At 39.9% G+C, this 27,465-nt stretch overlaps 1 protein-coding gene across 6 annotated transcripts in view; it reads right to left on the reverse strand.

Annotated features, from left to right (window-relative positions):
• ARPP21 (cAMP regulated phosphoprotein 21) overlaps positions 1-27,465 on the reverse strand; it is a 345,287-nt gene that overhangs the window by 113,532 nt on the left and 204,290 nt on the right. For all 6 annotated transcript variants that reach the window (XM_085607564.1, XM_085607568.1, XM_085607567.1 and 3 more), the window contains one exon: positions 25,430-25,556. In XM_085607564.1, the coding sequence (XP_085463690.1) occupies positions 25,430-25,556 (127 nt within the window). The remainder of the gene's footprint in view (positions 1-25,429; positions 25,557-27,465) is intronic.

Here is a 27,465-nt window from a genome sequence, read left to right on the forward strand (position 1 = left end):
AAGACATAGGGACCTCATAGCCAGACATTGTTTTCATAGTAAGATGCATCCATTTATACAACACCCTCTACAAATGTGAAGACTAGTAGTGGATTTCACAAACTGGGAAACCTTTTAAAATCAGGGTATTGAGAAATGAACTGCAGGACAACATGTACTTCATGGGCAACATCACCTAAATGTTGGTGACAAAGCGCGGTTACTCCACCGCCAACAATGGTACCATGGGGGCAACTACATGGTAAACAAGAAATGTACAGTCACTTCCTGCCTCTTCAGTTGCTTGGGGGGTTTTACCCTCTGGGGATGTGGGCTGCCTGCCCTTACGCAGTATGTGTGTGTCCGCAGTGGAGCCACTGCTGCAGCTGGAAACATCGCTATTGGAAGCTTCTCTCATTGCCCCAGTGAGAAGACTAGAGGTCTGTATCGCCTCAGCAGCATCAGTGATACGCTTCAGGCTGGCCACATCTTCACTGTAATGGCCCATTTCCACCTGCCGTGCCAGTGTGCGTCTTGAGTGGAGGAATCGCCCGGGTAACTGGCCCTATACTGCTCCCTTTTGTTGAGCCTCTGCTGGCTTCTCTCCTCCGCCAGATCAGTGTAGAGTTGCCCAATCACCCATGAGTGCATCAAACTTGACATCCAGCCGGGCCTGGTTGTCTGCCAATTGGAGGGATAGGTCTGTGAATTCCTGGGTCAGCTTAATGTTAATCACTCTCAACTGTCTCTGTTGCAGCCACTGAATTTGGAGCATTGCCTGTTCTATGCCGCTGGCCTACACCTGGTCACCCGAGCCTGCCTTTAAGTGGGCATAGGGCCTTGCCAGTTGCCACCTCTGCAAGCGCTGAGTTGGAAGCATCTGCCAGGCCCTGGTGACAGGCGTTGCTGTCGGGCAGCTGCCTGCTGGGATGTGTTAGCTTGGATGTCAGATGAACCTGGCTGAGGCTCTGCCTTGACATCCAGCTCTTCTTCCATCAGCTCAATTACTACTCTTCCCCTGCTTCCTCTTGTGTGTCCTGTCCTTCCACAGGTCTTTCTATGTGGTACATATGAAAACAAAATAAATGCACGTGTGAGACACTATCTCAGTGGTCGAACCATGTTATTCAGCTTATGTCAGACAGTTACTCCCCACTGTTTCTGTACCTGACTACATATCCCATAATGCAACAGCTGTGACTTTTGGTGCCTGAGGATGGAGCATCTAGGGGTTTCTGTGTTGCATGCCTGTGGACTGCAGGTTTCTGGCATGTATGTTGGAATAGAAGGCATATTGCACTTACCATGGGGTGCAGAGGTGTGGATGGTCCCTGAGGCACACGCTGCCTCTGTATACTGCACAGGATCCTGCTGTGGCTCACAGATAAGTGGGGGCATCAGATGTTCCTGACCCTTGGGACTCTCCCAGCTGTGCTGCAATCATTCCCTTGGCATAAGATCGCAGGTCGAACAACCTTTTTTTATCTCTTCGATTGACCTATTGGCAGCCCCTAGGGCATTTATCTGTTGCTGCATTTCCCTCCAGATCTTGCACTTTTCAGACTCATGAAATGTCTGGGATGCCCACCCGAAAAGCTGTTCATGCAGCAACCATTAGTGAGAAATTCCAATTCTCTTTCGGAAAATGTAATATTTCACCTATGTTCCCTTGCTCCCTTCCTGCTCTGCTGGCTGGCCATTGCAGTGCTTGCTTGGTGCCTGGATGCAGTCTTGAAGTGGGCTGCTGCCTTCACAGTGTGCTCCTACTGCTAAACAGGAATCACAATGGACACCACTTCCTGGATTGGAGTATTTCTGCTGTTTCAGGAAGTGATGGACATTTTTAAAGCCGTGGAGCTTATTGCGACGGCTGTTGCAATTTGTAACCACGGACTGACTCACAAAATGCAAATTCTGTAATTGCAATTCGACTCGATTGTGGTCACAAATTGAGGGCAAGATTTGTACGTACATCGGATTAAGCAACTCTTCATTTGTAAATCGCTAATTCTCGTAAATTGTGAGTTGCTATTTCTCTCGGTCGTGCATCTGTCTACAAGTTATTTGTCATTTAAAAATGGCCAGAAAGATTTCTAACCCTGAAGGCCATACATAACATAGAAAAATAAATAGCAAAACCTGCACTTTTTCAGTCATGGACAAACTGTGCCTCATGGCCCCATCATAAAAAACATAAAATACCCCAAATGAGTCATTAACTCATTGAATTTATACTAATAAACAATCAAGCTTATCAACACTACATCATTAAATAGCGTTTCCTAATAAAGAAACAAAACAGTACCTATGGTGATGTCATTGATAATGTTAATTTTAGGGTGATGTAAAATGCCAACAGTGATGTCATGGGTGTCTTCTGTGATGACACATATTTGAGGTCATGAACAGTAAGCTTTGTGGGCAAGATATTGTTTTAATACGGTGGCCACGAGTTACGAGGTGTGTAGTGACAGTAAATTCTAATGGGCTGAGGGGCCACATCCCCTCACCTTTTGGCCATTAAAAAGAATGCCTGTCAGGCTGAGAAAAGGTGACTCTTACAGACACTCTTTATTTTCCGGCCAGGCAGCCAGGAGTTAGATACGCACTAAATCCGCAGTACCCTGGCTGCTTGAGCCGGGTTGAAGAAGTCACAGCTTCTCTGGACATGACATCTTCAGCCTAGCAAAGCAACTTGAGGCTCTTACCCTCATGCCGAGGGGGAGAGTCACTGATTGCCATGGATCTGGGCACTTCAGTTCTAAGCCCTGAAGTGCCCAGGGCCGAGTGTCAATCACAGGCACCTTGTCACAATTGGGGTGGGGTCAGCAGTCTCACTGATTCAATCCTACTCTGTGACAAGTGAAGGACTGCCAATGAGGAAAGGCAGCAATCCCAACCTTCCTGGGACCGCTGTGGCCTGGGACTGCTTCCTTCCACCGATGAGAGAAAGCAGAAGTCCCAACCCTCCTGGGGACTCCGAGTCAGTGCTACGCAGGTATGATTTTTTATTTTTAATGTTTAGTGCATGTGTATGTGCATTAATATTTGGGAGTGACTGCAGTGAATGAATGTGTATGTGTGCGTTCATGTGTGACTGCATGAGTGTGAGTGTGCATGTGTGCATGTGTGGCCCCCTACCCTCCTCCCAGGAAAAAGTACAGGGTACCACAGTGTAGTGGATGTGCTAAATATTCTACAGATTCTTCAAATTTGCACCAGTGTTGAAGGAAGCTAAAAACTGCATTTCCAATTGAAGCTGCAGCTGGAACATAACCAGAATCACTATTACTGACTCTTTAATACATATACACATAAAGACATACTAAAACTTAAGTGCATGGAGACAATTATTGTTCATTTGTATTCCAATTACAGTGCCAATATTCAGTAGATTTCTGAGTGTAAATGGTAGATGGTATTGAGGATACTGAGGTCAAGTCATGATGCCTGACTCCACCAAGGGGATCATTTCAAGTTACCTAGATGTTCCAGGAAATCACTTGGCCCTGAGGAAATACTGATACACACGGTGCAATATATTCCCATAGTGAAATGACCACCCTATTCTGAGTTAATGAGGAAGGAATGAATGATAATCTGCAGTATCAGAGACTCCTTAACCTACACCCACAGGTTTCCCCCTATTTCTGACAACCTTTCTCCTATATATATATTGCCATGTTTTTTGTAGAAAATCTGAATGGGGCAAATCTCGGTAGTCAAACATTTCCAATTTCACATTGGGTGCAAGAAGTTGCGCACGTCTGATTTGAATTGATTGACCAATTTAGAGTGAGGCCTTAGATGGATAACTTACAGGTTTAGATCTCTTAGAGAAGGGGTATAAAGATAGCCACAGAAGAATTCCAGAAATATTGGAAAATGTCAAGTTAAACAAGTATTGGCAAAGCCAATAAACCTTGCTTTAAAAATCAATGACAATCAATGTCATGCCCTCCAAAGCTGCATTTAGCACTTTCCTGATGTAAGCTGCTGTACCTCAAACCCTTCCCAGAGCACCAATAGGATTAACTTAAGCCTTTTTTCCCCAAACTGCCACACCGGCAGGCAAGAGATATATATGCACTGCAAAGGTAGAGGAAGGTTTTGTTCTACTCAGTTAGGTGTACTAGATTACGTATGGGAGATATGATAATTAGGTTAGGTGTGAGAAGTAGTTTATTAGTTGGGGTGGATTGTGGTGGCAAGTGATATTAGCACAATTCTTTCTCAGTTCAGTAAAGAGTTCAGAAATGTAAACCTGAGCTCAACTCCTAGAGCTATGGAACATGGCAGACAGGTTTAAGATAAGAAATGAATGAGAGGTATTTCTATAGTGCACAGCTATTCCTAAGAGTGTCTCGGCACTTCTAGTACTGCCCAAGTGAATAGTACAGAGGGTTTGCCTGCCTGCGTGCACCGCTAGAGTCTAAATTTAGAAGTTTCAATAGAGTTAAAAAGTCGAAAAAACACAAAATATTAAAAATCCCACTTCCGTTTACAAAAATAGAGAATATTTTATTGAACAACATTACACCAAAACAACAAAAATCCAATAAGGGGAAGCTCTAAATAAAAATAGGATTAAAGAGCACAAAGTGCCAACCGCGGGCAATTGGCTGCACTAGACCAGGAAAAAGGTAACGTTTGAGGCTTACTCCGATGGAATGTGGGACAGATTTCAGGACCAGGTTGGTCCTAGTCACAGAGTTACCTTTGGGCTAAGAAATGCTTCTGAAGCAACAGTGGCCGTCAATGAGTCAGCAAGGGGCAAGCTGTGGTTCAATGGACGTGGGTTGCTGAAGAGCAGGGTCCTAGTGCAGTCATCAGTGAAGGTGATAAAGCTTGACTACGTGAAGTCTGACATCCATGACCAAGAAGATCTCGACCTTGATTGGCTTCGACTCACCTTTGCTCTTGGTAAAGCCTTCTATGTTCGGACTTGGAAGCTTTTCTGGAAGTCAGATTTCCTCGAGTGAAGCAAACCAGCAAGTTGAGGCTGACTGGCATTTTGACCTGGATGGCTGTGCCTTTGATGGAGACCCCAGTCTCCATTATATCTCCAGGCAGAAATTTAGCAAAAGGTTTCCCAGGATTTGCATTTCCAGTTTGGGCAAAAGTAGTGCACTCCAACACCACTAAGGGATCCAGAACCCCAAGAACAGCACTTGGGGGTCAAGGTGCACTCCAACAGAAGATACCATCATTGTCCAAGGCAGGTCCAGTTGACACTGATCCGCTGGGCTCTGCCAGGAAGTGGTCATCTTGCAGCGTTTGTTTCCCTTTAGCTTAACAGGAGGTCAGCCAACAGACCCTCTAAGTCCACTTCTGTGTCTTGAGTTGAAGTGGGGGCAGGCCCAGCAATTGGGGTTCTCCTTACAGGTCACAACAGCAGGTGCAGTTCTTCTTCTCTCTTCCACAGGTCAGCAGTGTTCTAAAGAGTATGCCCAGGTGTGCCACAATTATGCCACTTGGCCCCTCTGTGATCAAAAGGGCAAAAGTTACCAAGTGTAACTCTACACACATTTGCATCAGTTCCAGTGTGCCCTACTGGAAACAATCCCACAGTGCTGATCTCTACCTAACACCAAGATGACAGAACATTTCCTCCCATATGCAGAGCTCCTTTGCCCATCTTTGAGCTGTGGCCAGAGAAATAGGGAAACGCTCCCCAGTGGTAGGATTGTTGCATTGGTGGCTAGCATGACAATTGAGGGGGCAGGCTCAGGTCTGAGCTATCTGCATGAGACAAGGCTGGCCCCTTTGAAGGTAATTATGTTCCCACGTACTGCCCAGCTAGTCATCCTGCCATGGGAACAGGACACCTCCCCAAAAGCAAGGATGTTTGGTCTCAGTTCAGGGATCTGCTTCCCAATTAATCAAAGAGCCATTCAGCTCCTAGGTGACAGTTGGAAGCTCTTTTTAAAGTACCTTTTGGGAAATGTTTGTTACAACTTCGACTTTGCCAATGGATTGGATTGGTAATACCTGTTTAAAAATCAGAGAAGTAACATTGTATCTGGTTCTTAGATAGAACAGCTAACACTGCTGTCTAAACAATAGCTTGTTTGGCCTTTTCATTGTAAGGACATGTTTTACTTTAAACTGCTACATATCCTACTCTTAAATACCATGGACACAGTCTTATGGGCACATAAGCCTAACCCTTGAGCAACTTATTAATATTTTAAAGGCGTGTTATTTTGAAAGGTAGAATTTGTAGTTTGAACCTCCAAAGACAAGTTACTGGTGGCAGGCCTACAGTTATGTTTTGTATTTTCAGTGCTGCAGTCCACTACTAACATTTAGCTTACAGGACCTTGGTACCATATACTAAAGACGTACAGTTAAGTTAAGCGTGTGCCAATTTGACATGTTATTAGCGGTCAAGGCACATACATTGGGCACTGGATAGCAGTGTCCCAGTGTGCATTGTCCAAAAAGCAGCAGTAAAATCTAGGAAAAAGTGGGGATGACCATGCAAAAAGGGGCATTTTCCTATATTTGGTATGGTAAGTTATGTATTACAAGTAAGGCAGGTAAGTTATGATAGTAAGGTTATGTAGCTATAGTAGATACATATTTATGGTTGTTGTGGAAAGAAGATATGATATCTATGAAATGTTAGACAGGTATAATGTAAGTAATTAGGTATTGTCAGAAAGTAGATATTGTAAGTAGGTATGTATGTAGTTTTTACAAGTACAAAAGGTAGTTATTTTAGTTAGGTATTGAGGTAGGTGAGGTGTGATAGGTTAGGTATGGTAAGTAGTTATAGTAAGTTAGTTATGTAAGGAAAAGTAGATGAAGTATGGTTAGTAGATATGCTAGGTAAGTAGGGATGGTAGGTAAATAAGTAGGCACAGGTTTGTTAGGTATGATAGGTTAACTATGTGATGTAGGTTATGCTTGATAGCTTAGATCTAGTAAGCATCACAGTTTGGTATGGTAAATTAGAGTATAGGAGGTTAGGTATGTTAAGTTATTTAGATAAATAGGCTAGGAAGCATAAGTAGTTATGGACGGTTTGGTAGGTTATGTATGGTGAACTAAAGTAGGTTAAGTACGGTAGAATGGTCAGTGAGATGCAAGACTTGGATCAATGGTGAGGTTAACTTCTAAATGCAAGAGTGCATGCCTCAGAGAAAAACTTTTGACATATGGTATTGTTTACATAAAATTTGTGTACTGTATTGAAATAAAATTTTGGAAAACATTAATTAAAAAAAAAAAAAATTAAAGTACGGTAGGCTGCAATGGGGGTACATTTGGAACATATGGTGATAAGGTAAGTATAATAGGCAGCCGCGGTCGGTAGTAGGAGTAACTGCAGGGCGGTGACGTGGGGAGGGGGAGGGGGACGGTGGGGGGTAGTAAACTATGGATTACGGTGGTTGACAGGTAAGTTAACATATAAATTAATAAAACGAATTTCGTTGTGTGCACTGCATCCCCAAATGCGATGCTGTGCACGCAACAAAATTCGTTTTATTAATTTAATTGTTAACTTACCTGTAAACCTCCGTAATCCATAGTTTACTACCCCCCACCCTGCCCCTCCCCCTCCCCACATCACCGCCCTGCAGTTACTCCTACTACCGACCACGGCTGATAATAGGTTAGATATAAAACGTATGTATGACATGTTGATATGGTAAGTTAGGTATGGTAGGTTAGGTTAGGTATAGGCAGTATGTTAGGTGTTATGAGTTACTCGTGGTAGGTAGGTATGGTACATTATGGTAGGTAAAACAGGCTACGTTTGGCAGGGTTGCTACCTAAGTTTGGAAAGAATGATAGATAAGTTGTTATGTATGTGGTTTCGCTAGGCAGAGATGGTTTGCAGGTGTGATAGTTCAGTATGTTATGTACATTAGGCATGCAATGTTAGGTAATGCAGGTAGATATGGAAGGATTGGTAGGTTAGTTATTGTTAGGTTAACTATGGTAGGTAATAACGTTTTATTCTGATATGTAAATGTTTGTGCTATAAAACATTTTCCTAGACTTCTTGCTTACAAATCAGAGCATTGGAAGTGAGAAGTATAAACATGTACCGTTATAATTTTGACTAAGGGACAGTACTTATGTTGCATCTTTCATACATTTTTATTTTAATTAGAAAAACACAGAAAAGCCAGCAACGTTTTATTACGACAGCAAAGTAAAATAAATGAATGTTTGATTAGTGGACATCATTGTGTCCTTATGACAGGCTGAGGCATCTAGTCAGCCACCAGTACCGCCATAAATCAGCAATAAAAATGTGACTGTGCCAACAAAGTAAATAGATTGAAGAACAAACACTGGGACTCAGTTTCAACCTCAACATCATGTTGCATAATTTAAAAAGAACTGCTTGATGTAATCCTCCTAAAAATGCCATGGTCTTGGCATCCCCTCCGTGCAATGGCAAACAATGATAAGCACATGAAATATGGTTGCTGAAGAGGACTAACCCAAATCACATTCTTTGTCTATACTTTTTGTACCTCTTTTTAAAGTCCTGATGACAAGAGCTCTCACAACAAAGAGCTAACGTGCTCTGTAGCAAGACCTAAAAAATGTGGGTGTTAATTAGCAGCAGTTATGCTGAGAGAAATAAACATCATTATCATTACGATTTCCCAGTTTCACAGCACATTTTGGAAAAATTAACATAAATGAATATATATAGAAAATATTTTCCGAAAATAAGGATCAAGCAAATTATCCCTCAATCATGGCCTCGTTCAGGCGCTGATGTTTTAAAAGGTTGGAAGACAAGAAGCAGCACCGCAGACATTCCACTTCGCTTTTCTAAATGATATACCCCCCTTTTATTGATCCACCTTCCTCTGCCCTGGAGTCGCGTAAACTCCATTTTCTTCTCTTCACAGCCATGTGTGGACGCACTGTCTCTTCCGAAGGGGATGCTGCGGTGACATTTTCCCTGCGCTCGTGACTACACGTCATGAATATTGTTCCACTTACCGCCAGGCCTTTTTCTAACAAAAACAAATTGATGGCATTAGTTTAAGCCGCGACCTCGGCAGCTCTGAGTGGGTGAAATAACTGCACGCCCTCCAATGAATGGAGGAGTGCACTGTACCTCGTTTAATGTATACCCTGGCAATGAACCATGACACATTATCGACTCAACAAATGCCGCAACAAGACTGCGGGAACATGAAGTATTAGCACGATCAATCTCGACCACTCAATCACCCTCTAACCGCTGCAGAACCAGAAGCGACTGGAGGAGCTCATGCAGAGAGATGGTCGCCGGTCCTTCCTCTGGGCAAACTGTGTAAGGACAGCGCGTGCTGTGTACAGCCCCAAACCACAGGACGTGGTGCGTGGCGCGAACTACTAAAGAGCAAAGGGAGACTGTTTATAGCCATTATCGCAAAACAGCACTTGTTTCCATTGAATACGGGAGTTCTAGGTGATACAAAACAGTTTTTGTAAATGAATTTGTGACGGTTTCATGTGCATTTTATAATTCGTCATGTCCCGGACTGTTTGGAACAAAGGGAGTTTTTCTCCAGAGTACTGGAAGAATAAACCTAGAATTCTAATTCAAGGTGTATCAGGAGAATTAAGGGACTCATTTGCAGCACTAAGTTTAGAGAATGCAATGGTCACACAGTTTCAGTTTTGAGGAGGTATCCTACCGATGTGCACAGATTCACTCCTATCTTTTTTATAATGGGGAACCTAAATGTTTTGTGGATGTTTCCCACGTGTCCCACCCTTGCACAGTCACAAACCCTCCATTGCGAGCACATATTCTCAGAAGGTACATTAAATCCATTTCTGATTTCAAATTCACATACAAATTCATAGTCTGTGAATTACAAACATAAATCAAGAAAGTCGAAGTGTGCTTGTGAATAAAGGTTTTACGTTCACAGGACTGTAATTGAGATTTTACTCAGTGAAATACTGTAGGGCAGAATTTCATTTTCAGCACCACTCCTGCGCAATTTCACAGTGACAATAAATGGCATATATGCACAACACAGTGGCAGTTGCCACCGTGTAGTTATGGCTCAGGCACACTTTCTATTAAAAAGGCAGTTTTTTGATATGCCTATCATTTTTTTACTCCGAGGACAGATTTGCGTGAAATCTACTAATTTATTCAGTTACGATTCAGGCAGTCAATTTTCATGCAGATCTGTACTAAGGAAAAACGAAGTCGTTTCTCATATTATCTCCCATGAGAAATTTTAATTATGCCTCCAGCCGGAACCACTGAACGGATTTAAACCAAAAGTGGAATTAAATTACAGCTTTAATAAGACAACGTGTTTTGTTCAGTGGTCGAATTGGGGAAAAAAAGGTAGGGGAACTGTGGGCGGAGAATCAGAGTGCGGGAATAACCTGAGGATTGGATCAGTGGGCGGAGTTAGAGGTGTGGCCAGGATTGACAAAACATCCCAATCTTTAGTATTTGTTTGGCATTTCACTAACCAGTTACAGCTTATTATTTTATGTAATTCAACCAATGGATACACATGATTATTTAACGATTAATATGACTTATTGACATTAAAATAAATTCACAAAGTGATTTTAATCACAGAATGTCCCAAATATGCTTAAAAGTGGAAGCACAAGCCCTTTGGCTCTGAGCCATGGATTTTCTGTTGTCAGCAATATACACAGAGACAATCAATTTTACGTGTGTAAATCACTGTATGGGAAATGTTACATAAGACAAAGGACTACAAGGTGTAGGAGTCACATGACAACCATACTAGTAGGCCGTATAGTTTAATAGTGATTGATCTGGAGAAACACAAACTCAGAATTTAAAACTTAATACCATGATTGGGGGTTCACTTTAATAATCATTATTGATTTCTATCCAAATGAATTTTTTTTGCAACATTAGGATAATCAAAGGCTTAGGGAAAAAAACAATAAAGCTCTAGTTTATACCTTGCAGTTTGTATGCAGCTCTAAGAAGAAAGTTAATAGCTCACTGTTCTTTGTTAGGATTTTAACTTATAAACTGCAAGTAGCAAAAGGATCTTACTGACAAAAGCAGTAAACCAATGACCTATTTACAATATGTGCACTTTGTGAAGGGCACGGTACATGTTCTTAGCAGCAGGCACATTAACCCTCTGCGCTATCTTTCCATGAGTCAAAACTTCCACTAGACAAAACTCCGATCTTGCTCTAGTAAGACGTTTATTCACCGGAGTTAACAAGACATTTTTATTATTGCCAAAAAATGCTGTAGGCCAGGAAGGAGGCAGCAATTGCTTTTAAAACCATAATATACAACGCCCCCACTCAAAGTCAGCACCTGTTGCAGTCACACCGGTCGCACCACCCTAGTGCCAGCTCTTCTCAGGGGTCCTGTGACCTCACTGTTGCTCTAGAGTCTGCTACTTTGTAGGCCTGCCAGCAAGACTGGAGGTGGACTTCAGTATGGATTGTGGTGGGCAAGCCTTCAAGGTGAACCCACACTTGCCACTGCTAGGGTCCACCTGCTGGTGTTAAGACACCAGGGCTTTTCCGGTTTTGCAGGGCCTTCTAAGGTCTAGCGTGGCAATGTGCTCCTTCAGGAGAGTGGTCTGGGGGACTGCTCATGAAGGCTGAACCTGGTTCCCCAGTTCTAAATTCGGCAGCTCTGCCCCCAGTGCTATATCCGCTCCCTCACTGAACACCATACTGCCCCACTGAGAGAAATTCACACTGCCTTCAACTACAATCCAATTTGACCTGCTAAAAAAAACTGGATGTGACTCAATTCAAATTAAGCACTAGGCAAGAGCAATATGCTCCCTAAAGGAAAAAGTAACAACATCCTGGAAAAAGCAAACACTTATTGGGAATGAAAGATTAAATATAGCTTGTGAAATGTAAGCAGGAACAACATGGTGAACTTAACGCTTTTACACTCACTATTCAGAAATCAGTGAGTGCTTCTGCCTGAAAACTACAGGGCCCAGAAAGGACCCATTTCAATGTCCACTGATTATATGCTTACAAAACGTAAGCAGTATGGTTTAAAAAGACCACATTAGTGAACACAAAGCCGCCGTACACATTTTGTTTTCCAATCCACCCATCAACCAGGTATTGCAGTACCTCAAGGTTTGGCGCACTTCCCCACCGGGGGAAAACAGCGCTTCTCTGGCAAACTCAGTAAAATGACGCTAATGTTTTGGGGGTTTGAATAAAACTGATCTAGCCACTTTAAGAACACTCCGTCTTGCTTTATTTAGTTATTGATTTTTCATATTTTGAAACTTTTGTTTCCGTGGCTGCACTTTGGAATAGAAAAATGTCAAAACGGCATTTCCAGCAAAAGTGGTTTTCTTTTTTGCATCCATTTAACAAGGGAAAAAATGAACGACAGGAAGAAAGAGAGGGTGAGAACCATTTCTTGAGTCACGGTTTTCGGTAAGTGAGGAGGAGTTAGACAGACAGAGCGGGAATAAGAGTAAGAAAGAGGGGGGGCAGCTGCCAGCGGCAGAGCAGAAGCGGACACCTTCCTTGTCTTGTCTGGGCAGGAAGCAAGAGACGGAAACCTTTTCCTTCTCTGCTCCCCGTCCGTCCCCAAACAATCACTAATGTCAGCCTTCTCTGCAGGCCTTGGAAATTTCTTACGTCCAGGGAAGCATGTTCCAGATAAAAAAGTTGGGGAACGGAATCTATAGAATTAAAGAAGTAGGGGCACGCCGTGCCCTGCCGTTCCCGCCCACTTCGACCACTGGTTTTGTTGGATTGATGTAAATCTGTTCAGCATTTTTTAAGATATTAGCATTATAAACACTTTTTGAGTGGGCTTTAAAGGGCTAACTCTTTTGTCTATCTCAGTCGTTTTAACTCATGAGTCACGACTCTCGAATCTTGTCAATCACATTTTGAATTTTTTAAGAAATGTGATTGACAGGATAAGAGCCCTGACATTTTTTTTCAGCCATCTTAAAATGTGTTAGTCAGCGCCGATTTGGAAGTGTCACTCTGTGGAAAAAAGAATTTACACACCAATGTGGGATCAACCCATAGGTGAGAGAGTCCACAGCTATTCTCATGGGGACCCAGAGGCATGGAAACTTCAAGGCCTAGAACAAGAAAATTACCAAGAATGGTGCACAACATGTGAGTCAAAAGAAAATCATGAGGTTGAAAGCAGATATTATAAGTGGAGGATTTGACTGCCTTTGCATGTGTCACATGCCATGACACACACCACCCCCATGCACAAGAGCATCAATTTACCAATGGCACAACAAGAAAACATAGCAACGTAGCAGGCAAAGTGAATTGTGTGTGTGTGTGTGTCTGCCTCACAATAGAAGAGTGACAATTGATAACTAAACTATATAGGAAAGAAACTGGTGGCAACAGCATCCTGCACGCTACCAGCTCCCATCCTATGTGCCTAAAATGGAGCATACCATTTTATGAGTTGCTCCGTGCAAGGAAGAATTGCTCTAGTGAGGAATCTTTCAAAGCTGAATGTATGCTACACAATGATGGATCGTTTCCAAAAAAGGGGCTACCGCAATAGGGTTCTCCAATCAGCACAAAATTAAGTAATCTCTCTACAGAGGGATGATTTGCTATTTAAATCAAGAAGAAAGGGAAAGACAAAAATACACAGGACAATCAAATAAGATAGCTCACGATTATAATTGAAAATTTGGTGATATTAAACAACTGATCACTAAACAATGGGGTGTCCTGACAGCTAATCGTGTGGTCAAAACCATCCTAGGACCCCATACAGGCCTCACATACAGAAGGGGTGAAATCACTAAGGGACTCTTTTATACACAATCACTTGCAGAGTCCGACAAAGGAAAGATGGCTCAAAAACACAGGAGGGTACCTCAAATATGGAAAACGTAAGGCCTGCAAACATAGCAACAATAGCAGATCTTACAAATTGCCAAATGGAAAACAAATAAGAATCACAAAACTTATCAATTGCACATCAGAATACTGTATTTGTATCCTGGAGTGTCCATGTAAATTATGGTACGTGGGAAACATGATCATCACTCTCAAAAAAGAGAATTTTGGAATATTTACATGTCATAAAAAAACACTTTTGTCACTTGCAAGAAATTTCCAACATAGCACAAAATGAGTCTGTATATCCTTCAATTTTTGGGGGCATTGACAGGATTGACAGGCCAGTGAGAGGGGGAGACCATGAGAAGCTTCTACGCATACAAGAATCACATCAAATTGTTGACCTGGAAACCAGGTTACGCAAAGTTTGAATATGGATGAGGAACTCGGCTTACACATTTGAGTTATAGGCATATGAATGCCCTTCAAATCATGATCCCTGGTGTATGCTTATCCAATCTGCTTCCACACATCCACACTGCAATCTATTAACCTGTTCTCTCATTCATGAATACATATATGATTTCCTTAAATGCTTCTTATGCTTTCTCACATTAGATTTCTGTGATTATCACTGTTTCAGTCAAACCATTTCCCAGCTGGGGACCCTATGATAACAAGTATATTGCTTATGTGGTAGCAAACCATCTCAGTTAAAATAAATTAACATTGATTATCCAAATCTCTGAGGATGCTGGGTTTTGTTTCAAATGCACTTTCACCATTAAGTGGAGGTCCACTGGGGCAGAGCACTTGTCATTGTGACCATTGATGTGCATGTCCACTTGGGCTTGAATGAATCTTAACACTTGGATTTCACAGATGCCGCATGGGGCATGATGATTTTATTGTTTCTGTTAGAGATTGTTTCATATAACATTTGTTTTCGAGATGATAACCTTAGAGGCTTTTGTATGGATTGAGATATGACTGCATATGTGACCACAGTGAACTGAGTCCCTAAAATGCATGAGGAAATAATGAGGCGTCTAATCATGAAATACTAAACGATACCAACTTCAATCATATCATATCTATTGTGCAAAGACTTTGCATTACAATCATTTCTGAAGCGTGTATACGGATATATATGTGTGTGCACACATGGGGTCAATTGAACACTGACACCAAATTCCAGTGGATGCCTGATTGTGACCTGCAGATCCATTTTTACCTTTTTTTTGTAATTATTGTCAACTTTTGCTAAGTAAACACAAGACGCTTGCATAAGAAATAAGATGCAAATAATCAATAACAGCGAGATGTATCAATGAGGTGCATTGTGGGACAATGAGGCAGGCGTTCATAAAACACAAAGACGTATGTTGATTTATACTGCTAATACCATTGCAAAGATTTTCGCTACATGTTTTTTGAATGACTCACAAATGTATTTTCCATATGCAGAACATCCTAAGACATTATATTCTATGTAATTGATGATATTGTTGAGTTTATTTCCGACATACTCTGTTTACTATCTTTTTAAATTGCTGATTGGGTTGTTCTATATATACACACACCTCTGCCAAAGAGAAAGGATATGCACTCAAGTCCAAGCATCATTCCTTGTCAATCTTCAAACAATCCAGGTACTATTTTTGTGATGAGGACTGCGGGGAATGGAATTGGAGTCCCGTGTGGAACTTTCAGTGAACTTTAATATATAGAGACAATATGGGTAATGTGCCATATGATAATGACAATGTACTTACCTATTGCAGGATTCGATGGGTACCAAATTGTCATGCTGCGCTCTTTTAATACCAGAATGCAGTAATGAGAAAGTCATTGAGACGCTCATTTGAGCCCAATTCTTATCATGCAAATAAATGGATGGAAAGCACAGCACACTGTAATTGTCACCAATTGGCCCTTGAGCAAGGACTGAAACGCGTTGGGCCTCATCACAAAAATAGTACCTGGATTGTTTGAAGATTGAGAAGGAATGAAGCTTGGAGTTGACAGAGGTGAGTGTTTAAACAAAAAAAATATATATATATATATAAGTTCCCAATCCTGAAATGCTTGGTTCCAGCAACAAACAGGTACGGACCACAGCGTGCTTGTTGAATCTAAAGTGCAGTTTTATTGCATCGATTTCAGCTACATTTGATACAGCAAGTATCCAGCATGACGCGTTTAGACAGCAGGACGCTGTCTTGATCACATGACGCACTAAGGGCCAATCAGCAATAAATAATCATCAAAGTGAAAAAAACTGGTGAAAGATGCCCGTTTTTTCTAAAAGCATAAAGCGAGAAGAAACACTATAGTAATTAAAATACATTCGTGGTATGGTATAAATATAATTACTAAAAAGGGCAAAAAAGAAATTCTGATGTACTCAAATATAAAAAAAAGTGCTAGTGCAATGATTCATGAATAACAAATCAATTCCTCATTAAAAACCAGTTATTAACATCATAACTGCTAATTCAGTCTGAGAAATACCGTATAGATGCTGTTATACTCATAAATCTACAAGTGCAAGTGCATTACTAAATTTAATCATACCGAGTAAAAAGTATGCTGAGTGCAAATAAGTCCTGTTCATCACCAATCATTGTAAATAGTTTCATTATAATCAAAATTGATTACTATTATTTATGTGATGATCAAGAGAAATGTCAATATAACGTGCAAGTGCATAAATATGACATTAAAATATTGCAGTTAATAAATAAATGGCACGAAAAGGAAACATTCAGTAGGTTCAAGGTGGCTTAATGTATAAAAAGAAACTCTAAAAAATGCTCATATAAATACCCCCAACTCTAGCCCCTTAAAAGCCAAGCGAAACCACAGGAGAAAGCTGGGGAAACCCAGATAAAACCAGTAGTAAAACCCAGCTAAATTATGGCTAAAAATCAAGGAATAAATATGAGACAAAACATCAGAGTTATGACAGATCTTAAAAACAAACTGAATGAGTTAGGGGAATGTTTTCAGTACAATCATATTCAATCTTTCAATTATAAGAAATTGTGTAGATCCTCCCCTGTATTTAGACCATTCGGCATCTTGGTATCCAGTGTTAGTATATAGTGAGACTCAAGCTGCCTAAGCCTTTTCTCTCTATTTCCACCCCTGAGTGACTTTGGCACAGAATCGATTACATAGTAACTCAATTCACTGAGGTCATTACTATGGACATGTTTAAAATGTTTAGCCACCGGGTAGCAAGGATCTGAGTTATATATATATATTTATCTCGCAGGCTTCGTCTTAAGACATCCACTCGTGATTAGGACAGACGAACGTGGACCCAAAGTTCTTCGTGCAGAACATTTTATTTGTTGCCCTGCATCACCGCCATTACGCGTTTCAGCCCCACCTGGGCCTTGATCACATGACATGTTGCATATTTTTTGACCTCTATTTAAAGTGCTAGTGCAAATTAAGACCAGTTGCTCCTTCAATAAACATAGAAGAAATACTACATAGTGTTTAACACTGAATTAGTGTTTACAAAAGGTTCACCATGTGCAAAAATAGCAATACACTTGATTACATAATAATAAATACTTAACTATGCAATAAATACATAAATAAATATACGCATAAATGCAAGATAAATATTATTGCAAGTAAAAAAGTGGCACCCAATTTTTTGGCATTTCAAATCTATAAAAATATTCATATAAAAATGTAAAAAAGCCAATATTAATAAAAAAATATGTTATAATCATAAATATAAATCGGTCCACAATGCATCAAGTCTGCTTGATCAACACATTTAGTTTATAAATAAAACTCAATGTAAGTGCAGTTTCCTGTTATTTGTCAGGTGTCAAGATAGTCCTCACTTTGTATAAGTTACGCTCAGTAAAGTCAAGTCCCAGTGGGCAAATAATCACTCCATGTTTAAAACAAGCAACAATTGTGCTAAGCAAGAAAGCGTGTCACCCATATGAACCAGCCGGTTCAATAAAAGTGTTAAAGTGCCATAAAGTGCAAAGAAATGTTAAATAACAAATTCAAAAAAAGATAAAATATGGTTACAAAGCAAGGGAAATATGGCTCATCTATACATGCATGATATTACATTTGAAAAAATTGATTTAATCTAGCGCTGCTACAGTACATCAAAATAATGGATTGCCACTGCTATACATCCTATAAACAGGTATAAAAATCTTCACTCGCATTGAGCCCTGCCAGTGTCTTTGTATGAAGCTCTAATATATATTTTGTTTCAAGCAGGTGAAATTGGCCCTCACGATTTCTACCCCTTCTCAGGGGGGGGAATAGAGTCTATTACAAATTAAAGGAGGTGCAATGGATTGCTGTCATGGCTCACCTCAAAATGTCTAGCCACTAGGTAGGCTTGATCCTTATTTGTAATGGCTCTTATGTGCTGGAGTATCCTTTTGTGTACTGGGAGCTTAGTGCTCCCAATATATCTTAAACCACAAGGACACTCCAGCACATAAACAGCAAACTTCATTTTGCTAGTCAGTCTTTTACTGATAATTACCGGATCTGACTTAACAACAGAGTGGTATAGCTTGTTTTGTTTTTAGCAAATTTGCAAGCTTTACACGTCAGGCATTTAATAAATCCTTTATGCGAGGTAAGCCAGTTAATAGAGGATCTATTCTCTGGACAATTTTTTACAAGACTATTTGCCATCGACCTAGCTTTCCTAAATGTCAGTTCCAGTTTTTTAGACAGGTATTTACCCACAGTGGGATCACTGCGTACCGGGCTCCAGTTCTTGTTTAGTATTTTTCTAAGTCACTGTGCTGCTTATTGTAGGTTAAAATCACTCTACAAGGTGGTTTCAGGTGATCTGAACCTATTTTTTGTTCTCTATTCCTAGTAGCAAGTGACTTATCTCTAGTGAGTAGCCTGGTTTTATTAATATCTCTATCTATGGCCTCCAGAGTGTAACCTCTTTCTAGAAATCTCTGTTTACTAGCTCCCTGAGCTATTTGGCAATCCTCCACCTCCAGAGGTGAGTGTTTTGAAAAAAATATTATATGTATATATATATATATATAGTCATGTGATCAAGGCCCCACATGGGCTGAAACGCGTCATGGCGGTGGAGTCGGGCTTTCAATAAAATATATGCACCATCTATTGGGTTTGCCTTGTCTATATTGCAGAGCGTGATCGTATCTGAAGGACGACTTAACTTTATATATACTTAACTTTATATATATATATATTCACTGAAAAAACCATAGGTTTCACACATGTTATAGTTAGCTGGACATTTTACTGATAAAAAACCAATGAAATTCCCCCGTTATAGTTACTGTAGGCAACTATAACTCACGCGACCGCAATCCTCTGCTGATGCTAATACTGTATTTAGACACTTATTTGCCCATGTCTTCTTCCATTAAATTTTAGCTATACATATATTACAAATATTTTTTTTTCATAAAGACACATATGTCATCAGCAGAGGATTACGGTCGCGTGAGTTATAGTTGCCTACAGTAACTATAACGGGGGAATTTCATTGGTTTTTTATCAGTAAAATGTCCAGCTAACTATAACATGTGTGAAACCTATGGTTTTTTCAGTGAATTTGTACGGTTTTTTAAATGCTAAGTTACTTTACGCCATTTGTGGCGTGCGCGCCCACTTAACGCATTTCGTTCCATGCGCGCACGGTGCGCTTCGCGCACCGTGCGCGCACAGTGAGCACGCGGTGCGCTTCGCGCACCGCGTGCCCACATTACGCTAGATGGGCCATGAACGCACGATGCGCTTCGCGCACCGTGCGCACATGGAGGACATATGAAGAGCAAACTCTTAAATCTGCTTTTCATTTTTTTTTTTTATTTTTTTTACCGTACGCTTACCGTAAGCTTACGGTACGCGTACCCCGTGATTTTTTTTAAAATCAATAAATGTTTTTTTTGTACTTTTCTGTCCTTCTTTGACCCCCTTACAAATGTTAGGGGGTCTGTAACTCTCCTCATTGCCCCCTTTCCTTGTTTTCTCTGTTTTTTTTCTGAGTGAAACACACAAAATGGCGGCCGCCGCTTCCTGGTTTCGGCCGATTCGAATGTTTACTAAGATCTATGGGCCAATCAGAATCTCCTTCGCGCACGCCATGTTTCTTCCGTACGCTTACCGTAAGCTTACCGTACGCGTACCCCGTGATTTTTTTTAAAAATCAATAAATGTTTGTTTTGTACTTTACAGTCCTTCTTTGACCCCCTCACAAATGTAAGGGGGTCTGTAACTCTCCTCATTGCCCCCTTTTCTTGTTTTCACTCTTTTTTTTTCAGAGTGAAACACAGAAAATGGCGGCCGCCGCTTCCTGGTTTCGGCCGATTCGAATGTTTACTAAGATCTAAGAGCCAATCAGAATCGCGCTCGCGCACGCCACCGTACGCTTACCGTAAGCGTACGGTAAGCGTACCGTAAGCGGGCTCAGATATATATATTGATTTAAAGGCTATTTTCTCAGAATCTACTGAACAGATTTACACCAAACCTACAAAAGGCACTTCCTTGACCTAGGGACTACCTCTCTGCCAAATTTTGAGTAATTCTGTTCAGCCGTTCGGGCTGTAGCTCGTTCTAAAGGTCCTATGGAAAAATGCATGGGAAAAACGCGTTTTGGGACCCCCCTTTTATCTCAGCCCCCGCTTGACGGATCCCCCCGAGACTTTCAGGGTAGGAGCGGAGCGTAGCGCCCCACCTATTTTGAGAAATTCGCGAGGATTCGTCGACCGGCGCCAAAGTTATTCAAAATAGAATGTTGAGGTTTTCCTATGGAAACGTGGTCCTAACTATAACTACCTACTGGCGACCGCCAGTAGGTAATATATATATATATATATATATATATATATATATATATATATATATAGATATATATAATATTTATATATATATATATATATAACATTTATCTGGTGTATATATGTATGTATCAGATGAATTTTCAATACAGTTCCAGGAAAACTGCATAAATAATGTCGAACATGGCAGGCAGTTGAGTTAGCTGCGAGCTAAAGGACTGAGACAGACATTATGCTTAAACCTTTTTGCCTTCACCTACAAACAAAATAAACAGACTATGGCTTTTTCATGAGGTTACCAGTTACACTGTGACAGAAGGTAGAACATATATGCAGCAACCTCTGCAGTATATCACTTCTGTCATATGATGATGGTGAGAGAATGCACTCATGTCCTCTATGTTCAAATGCAGCAATGCTTTCTGATAGGAAAGGTTAAACAAAGGCTTCCTTCTTCATCACATGAGACATTGAAGCCAAAGGATTAAAGCTAGCCGGGTGCACCTTTCTTTAAAAGTTGTTATTCTTTGGTATGGACACCATCACTTAATAATGCAGAAAGCAAAATAGCAAAAACATCCCCTTGCTGTAGAAAACCGCCATTTAACCATCAGTATTGCAGTGTCTAACATTGGTCGGAGATAGCTGGAGTCTTGCCACATTTTCATTTCAGGATGTCCATGTGCAAGGAAAAACATACAATGAATCAAATTATTTTCACAGTCAATGACCACCTTGGAAATCTGCCATGGTTTAAGATCTCACAGTTTAACATTTTCACAGTCAATGACCACCTTGGAAATCTGCCATGGTTTAAGATCTCACAGTTTAACATAGTACACTCTTGATTTTGTGTAATTCTTGTGGACATTATGAGGATAAACCATTAACAGCAGTCTCCTCCCCATGCCAGTTCTCTTAGACAGGTGTACTTTGTATGGACAATCAAGGACCCTTCCCTGGCCCGCTATATTCTATGTGTGTTTAGATGTGATCTATATGTGATGATATCTGATAAATTATTTCTTTGCTAATGTCATCAATTTCATGACTGTTGATGACATGTTTGTTGCCATCAGTCATACCATTTGTGATGCCTTGCATGATGCAACGATCAACATATTTTGGGGCATTAAAATGTGTTAAACTATGTTCCATGATATTTTCCATGGCCATTGTAAGATTAGATTGAATGTTCAAGATCCCAGCAAGACAACTTGTTTTAAATTGTCTTCCTTTACTTTATTAACAACACACTAACTACAGCTATATGAAATTTATCTAATTGATTATTTTTTGTATACTATACTCTAATGATTCTTCATCATGTCTAACCTCAACTCTACAGTAAACAGACCTTATAAATTGAATTTCCTAGTTTATTTATGAGAATATATATTTCATTTAAAATGTTTGACTCAAGCCCTAAAGCCCGTCTTTGTAGCCTGTAAACTTAAGTATTGCAGCAAAGAAGAGGATTGATTTAGTCTCTTGAGTCCACATTGAGTAACAAAACGGCAGAAAATGGAGGCTGCTTTGTGCATCTTTGATCTCCCTTTTAGCAAGTGAAGCAGCACATCAAACAGACAAGTGAATGTTCCTGCAGATGTCTCCCAGTGTTAGGCGCTCAGTTTCAGATTCTGTGTTACTGCCTCTTTGCTGTTTTGTTTACTGGCCATGTAAACATATTTTCCAGTGTCAGTGTATTTTCTGGCTAGTGTATGAGTGCACGTGTCTTCCTATACAAGTAAGGGACCATTGCAGCGCTGGCCAGTGCAACCCATGTCTAATTGCTAAAGAGATTCCCATCACACTATTATAGTTATCATGCCCCAGTTTCAGTTTGTGCAGTTTAGTTACTATGATGACCATGGAAAATTAAGTACAATTTTGTTTTGGTGTTGTCCTGCTCATCATGTTTAATTATTCTAATACTTGAATTTCCATACTTCAGCTTCATTGTGTTAGTATGGCCCTGGAACACAGAGCACTAAATACTGTGACTCTTTAATGTGATTGTCAAAAGATCAACAACCATAATATAAAAAAGGTAAGTATATACAGTTAAGTACAGATTCACTAGATGGGGTGTTAACAATAATAAATCTGTACTAAGCAATCTATACTTACCTTACTGACATTTTGGCTGTCAATATTTTGGCAATAATATTATTGTTCTATGATATTTACAACTCGTGTATCTGCTTCCCCACTGTTCGTATGTTCAATGTCCTGCTGTAACTGTTTATCTTTTGCAGTGTAAATATATCCTCTATCTAGGTGCATTTCTTTCTCCATCATGTCGGTGTAGTTTCCTGCCCTTGGTATGAGTTACTTTCTGTTCCAGTTTATTGCTCGTATTATTGTTAGCATGTTGCTGTGTTCTTTAATGTCTACCAATTTCAACTGTTAGGTACTGCCCCATCACAACATGAAAGTACTCCCGCTAGAGTCAGAATATATTCTAGCATATTATATGGTATTTTTTGTAAGATTGAAGGGGTCTCCTTGTTCTATTGTTAGCACCCCTACTCACAGTGGAACTTTATTTGTTGTTCCGGTGTCAGTAAAATTCCTGTCCCATTGTCCCTTCAACTCTGTCCAGATGTTTAGATGTTCCAGTTTGTTAGACACTAATAACATCATGGTGTTGCCTATTTGGTACCCCCCAACTCCATTGTACTTGTCATCAATTCCACCAGTGAGAATAAAGAGCTGTGCGAGTTTTTTGCAACTTAAGGGTCTATATATGGGACAGGTCAAGTTATGGAGTAGATGTTCCTGTCGTGACAATGATTACTCTATAGTGTAGAGGAAACAATAGGTTGAAGTTGAAGGGTTGACAATGTGATAAATAAAAGTAAGGGAGAAAAAGCACTGCCATATATCCTACAGAAAGACAATGATGAGTACAGATATTCAGCTTTAACACAACACAAAGAGGCCCATTTCAAAAGAAAAACGTTTGAAGTGGTTTTCTTTAATGTCAAACAATATTTCACATAATAACTTATTTTATTTTAAACAAATCACTATATTATCACAAACATGTCATGGAAATTCTTCTTAGGCATTTATTTTAAGAAATAAATAATTATTGGTTCATTGCAACAGAACATCGATTTCAATGACGTGATTTGACACAGTAGGAAAAGAGACCGGTTCACTGTGAGACCTGCTACTCACTCTCTTACAGTGTAACGGCCCCCCTCCCAACTGCACTTCCTTGTAGTCCAAAAAGGTTATATGGATCCCAATCCATACATTTTTGAGCACCTGCTGAATGAATGTTACAGTCCTTCAAAGTCACAATAGACAGCTTGTTGTTTGACAATTACATTCCTTGTGCATTTTGTTCAAACATGATACAAGGGAGCCTGCAACCCCTGTGTAAAAACCTGTCTCTGATTTCCTTAATACAGTTGAGTTGTGACATCTCTAGTTACCTGCAATAAGAAAATTACGAAGCTGCCCAACTATAATAAGCTAATATTGAGTCGTGGAATTATAATGCTTCTGCCAGCAGCGAAGGTGAAAGGCAGGCCACGGAGGATCAGTACAGCTGCAGTTTGAAAATCAAAAATGCTTTTCACTCTTCTGACTTTTTTTTTACAATGAACCAGTGACAAGTAGAAAGGAGATATTTATGACAATACACCTTTTTTGTACACTTGGTCCCCCTTTATGAGTTTTATGTTAACTGATATGCTATACATTGGATCCGATAACATCTGACGACACTGGGTGAGAATTTATCAAGTGCTATAACTGCCACCCAATAATTTTCAGAGATATTGGGGAATAACATGTAGATTTTGGTGCTTGCCACACAAAAATCCATACGTCCTGGTATTTACAGACATTTTCCCCCGATAAATATTGGCAATTTAGACCTCGCAGGTTTTACTTTATTTGGGGGATGCGGTATTTATCAAAATACTCACTATGTTAATATGTGCAGTAAACAAATGTCTGGCCAACTTGTACTGAGGGCCCACAGATCATTGCAGGAAAGATGTGATTTCTCAACATATTTAATCTGACTTCCAAAAACTGATTATAATGCTTTTACGTGTGTTTTGGTGTGGTTACAAATCCTATTTGTATTTGTCATGTCTGCAACCATACTACCGCTTTCATATGAAAGAGCAAGACGCCAATGATTTAAGTAGGAATGAAAGGGTGATGGTGGGACCCTCTGCTGTTCAATAAAAGGATACTGCAAGTGGCATCGGAGAACCATGACCTTATAAAGGAACTCGGCCTCTTTCCTTTATATGGTCACAGAACTCCTCTGTTACTTGCGCAATCAAAATAATGTATGTCATTGAGTACGTTATCCCATACATAACTCATTCTGTAGCATACCTCTTTTTACCAACTTTCTGTTTCATAGCAAAAATACATGTAAAATTAAAACTCTTGTTTGTATTTCTAAATGCACATTTTACTTAAAAAGACAGTGGCTATGCTCCCTATTTATAAAACAAAAATACCAAATTAACATATATAGATGATTTTCAGGTAGCAGAAATAGGTAATGATTCAGGACTGAATTCTTGCACTGCTCATAGAAGTGTTCATGTTATACACAATTTCAGGTTTCACATTGGCATGATTAAATATTTATAATGCAGACGTCTTTCCAATTAAATATTTTGCTACTTTACATACTGATATGCAATGTGCACAAGTGAAGACGAATCGAGACTGCAGAACAACAAATTAATTCCTTCAATGCAATTATGTATATATAATTTCTTGTAAGAGATTATTTTACTAAAAGTGTAAATATCTTATAAAAGTACCTGATTGTTGTGCAGTCTGCGATATCTGTTGACCTCTTTGTGCGCTGTATGGAACGGAGGCCATTGGCCGGAACGGCTGGTTTGCTGAGGTAGGGTATTGCCCAGATGAGTAATAATACACAGGCATCTGCATGATGGAATAACAAATACGATCATCAGAGAAAGCAACTAGGAACATTCCTTTTCTTTTAATTGTTCATGGAAGGCTCATACATATTTCCATTTCCCCAAATATATTGCTCAGTTAATTTGCATTTTAGAAAGGAAGAATCGTCTATACAAGTGGTTGGGGAAGCATAAACGTTGTTCTGTATATGAATGTTTAAACCTGGGAGCTATTGAGTGAGAGAAATTATTAAATTTCCCAGTGAGTAAGGCTATTTGAGAGACTAAAGTGGGTGATAGTAAGCACACAAGAAACCGTATTTTGTGCACCTTCAAACCTCAGGCACTTTAAGCTCAAAACTCACATCCCTGTCACATCTATTTTCGACTCCATGCTCGACAATATTAACTTTTTGCAGGATTATTTAGGTTGTATTTATGAACGCACATACAATTTACGATAGATCTCATGGAGAATGTCTTGCCTACTGTAGAATACATTCACATGGAAGCGCCAACCTTAAATGAAGGCCAAGGAAGGAAGAACTTGACAGAAACGAGCACTGAAGAATAAGCATTTGTGGTAGTTTAAGATGAACATTACAACCGAAGCAAACTCCAGGAAGGAGTACAAGTAAACATTTGGCAATGCATGCCTCTTTCAATGAATGACATATCTGGAGTAATCGGAATGATAGAAGTAAAACACATTTTGCATAAAAAAAACAGAAGCTGAAAAGAAGGACATTTGGGACTGGTCTGCAGAGTCAAAGTCACCCGATAGCCAAACTGATATCACATAAAATCAAACCAGCTGATGGGGTGAAACAAAGATTCTGCTCATTTACAGAATGTTTAAATCTATCAAAGAGTCCAGATTCGCCTCCACTTTAACGTTGCAAAACAGTGCAGTAATCATACAATTTTTCTCTACTCCTATGTCATTTTGCACCAAGAAATATTTAAAGAAACTGGCTCTTAGAAATGCAGACGTGGCAACTAGTAATTACAGCCATCCACTTTGAGTTGCCTCCTGCAATGTCGAACTTATAGTATCCAGACCTGAACAATACAACAAGATGACCCGATACACAAACCCTTTGTTGTGAATTACTCTTGTAGTGCTCTTGTAGTGCTCGTGGCTTAGTCATGTATCCAATGGACCAAAATCACAAAGAATTTGCAGTGGCCCTCTTTTGAAATGCTCCTGGCATATTCCTTAAATTCACGAGTACACCAGAAGTGATTATTGTGAGGAACAATATTTCATTCTTTTTTAGAGATAGTTGGAAAGCATTTGGAAGAACCAGCTACTCTGTGGATGCTTAGAGTAAATTCTTTGTGTAACAGTGCATCATAGATTGTTAGTTTTGAAGAAGGAGTAGATAGGACTACAGAAACTCTGCACCGATGCTTTAACTCTGCATATTGATTCGTTGACTAATAGACCTCAAATTACTTATGATACAGTGCAGAACAGACTTGCAGTCGATATTGTCTCTATTCCTGCTTAACGAGACTATATAAGATAAATATTTGTGAGATATATCATTCTCAATATCCTGGAGGATTGCTCGGTTATAAACAACAGATATGGAATATGGGTTTCTTTGTTTTTGGCAGTTTATGCCAAGGTCAAATAATGGTAGGGATTTGTAGTAAAATATCTAAAGTCAAGGGGAGAACTTCTCTTTGGTAAAACAGAAAAACTTGGCTTACACCTGGATTTCAGTAGTAAATCACGAATACCCCTGACCTAATACTGGAATTCTGAAGTAAGTTAAGTGAGCTCCAAGAGTAAGTCACAGCAAAATCTTTGTGGCTCAAGCCTGGTCCCCCCAGTAAAATTCAATTTTGTGACCATATGATTCTAATAACAAGTTTGTTAAGATACTGAGATGGTGCATCAGTGTAACATTCCCTTAAGGTTG

Source organism: Triturus cristatus, chromosome 5_2 (assembly GCF_964204655.1).
Source record: "Triturus cristatus chromosome 5_2, aTriCri1.1, whole genome shotgun sequence".
Classification (NCBI taxonomy): domain Eukaryota; kingdom Metazoa; phylum Chordata; class Amphibia; order Caudata; family Salamandridae; genus Triturus; species Triturus cristatus.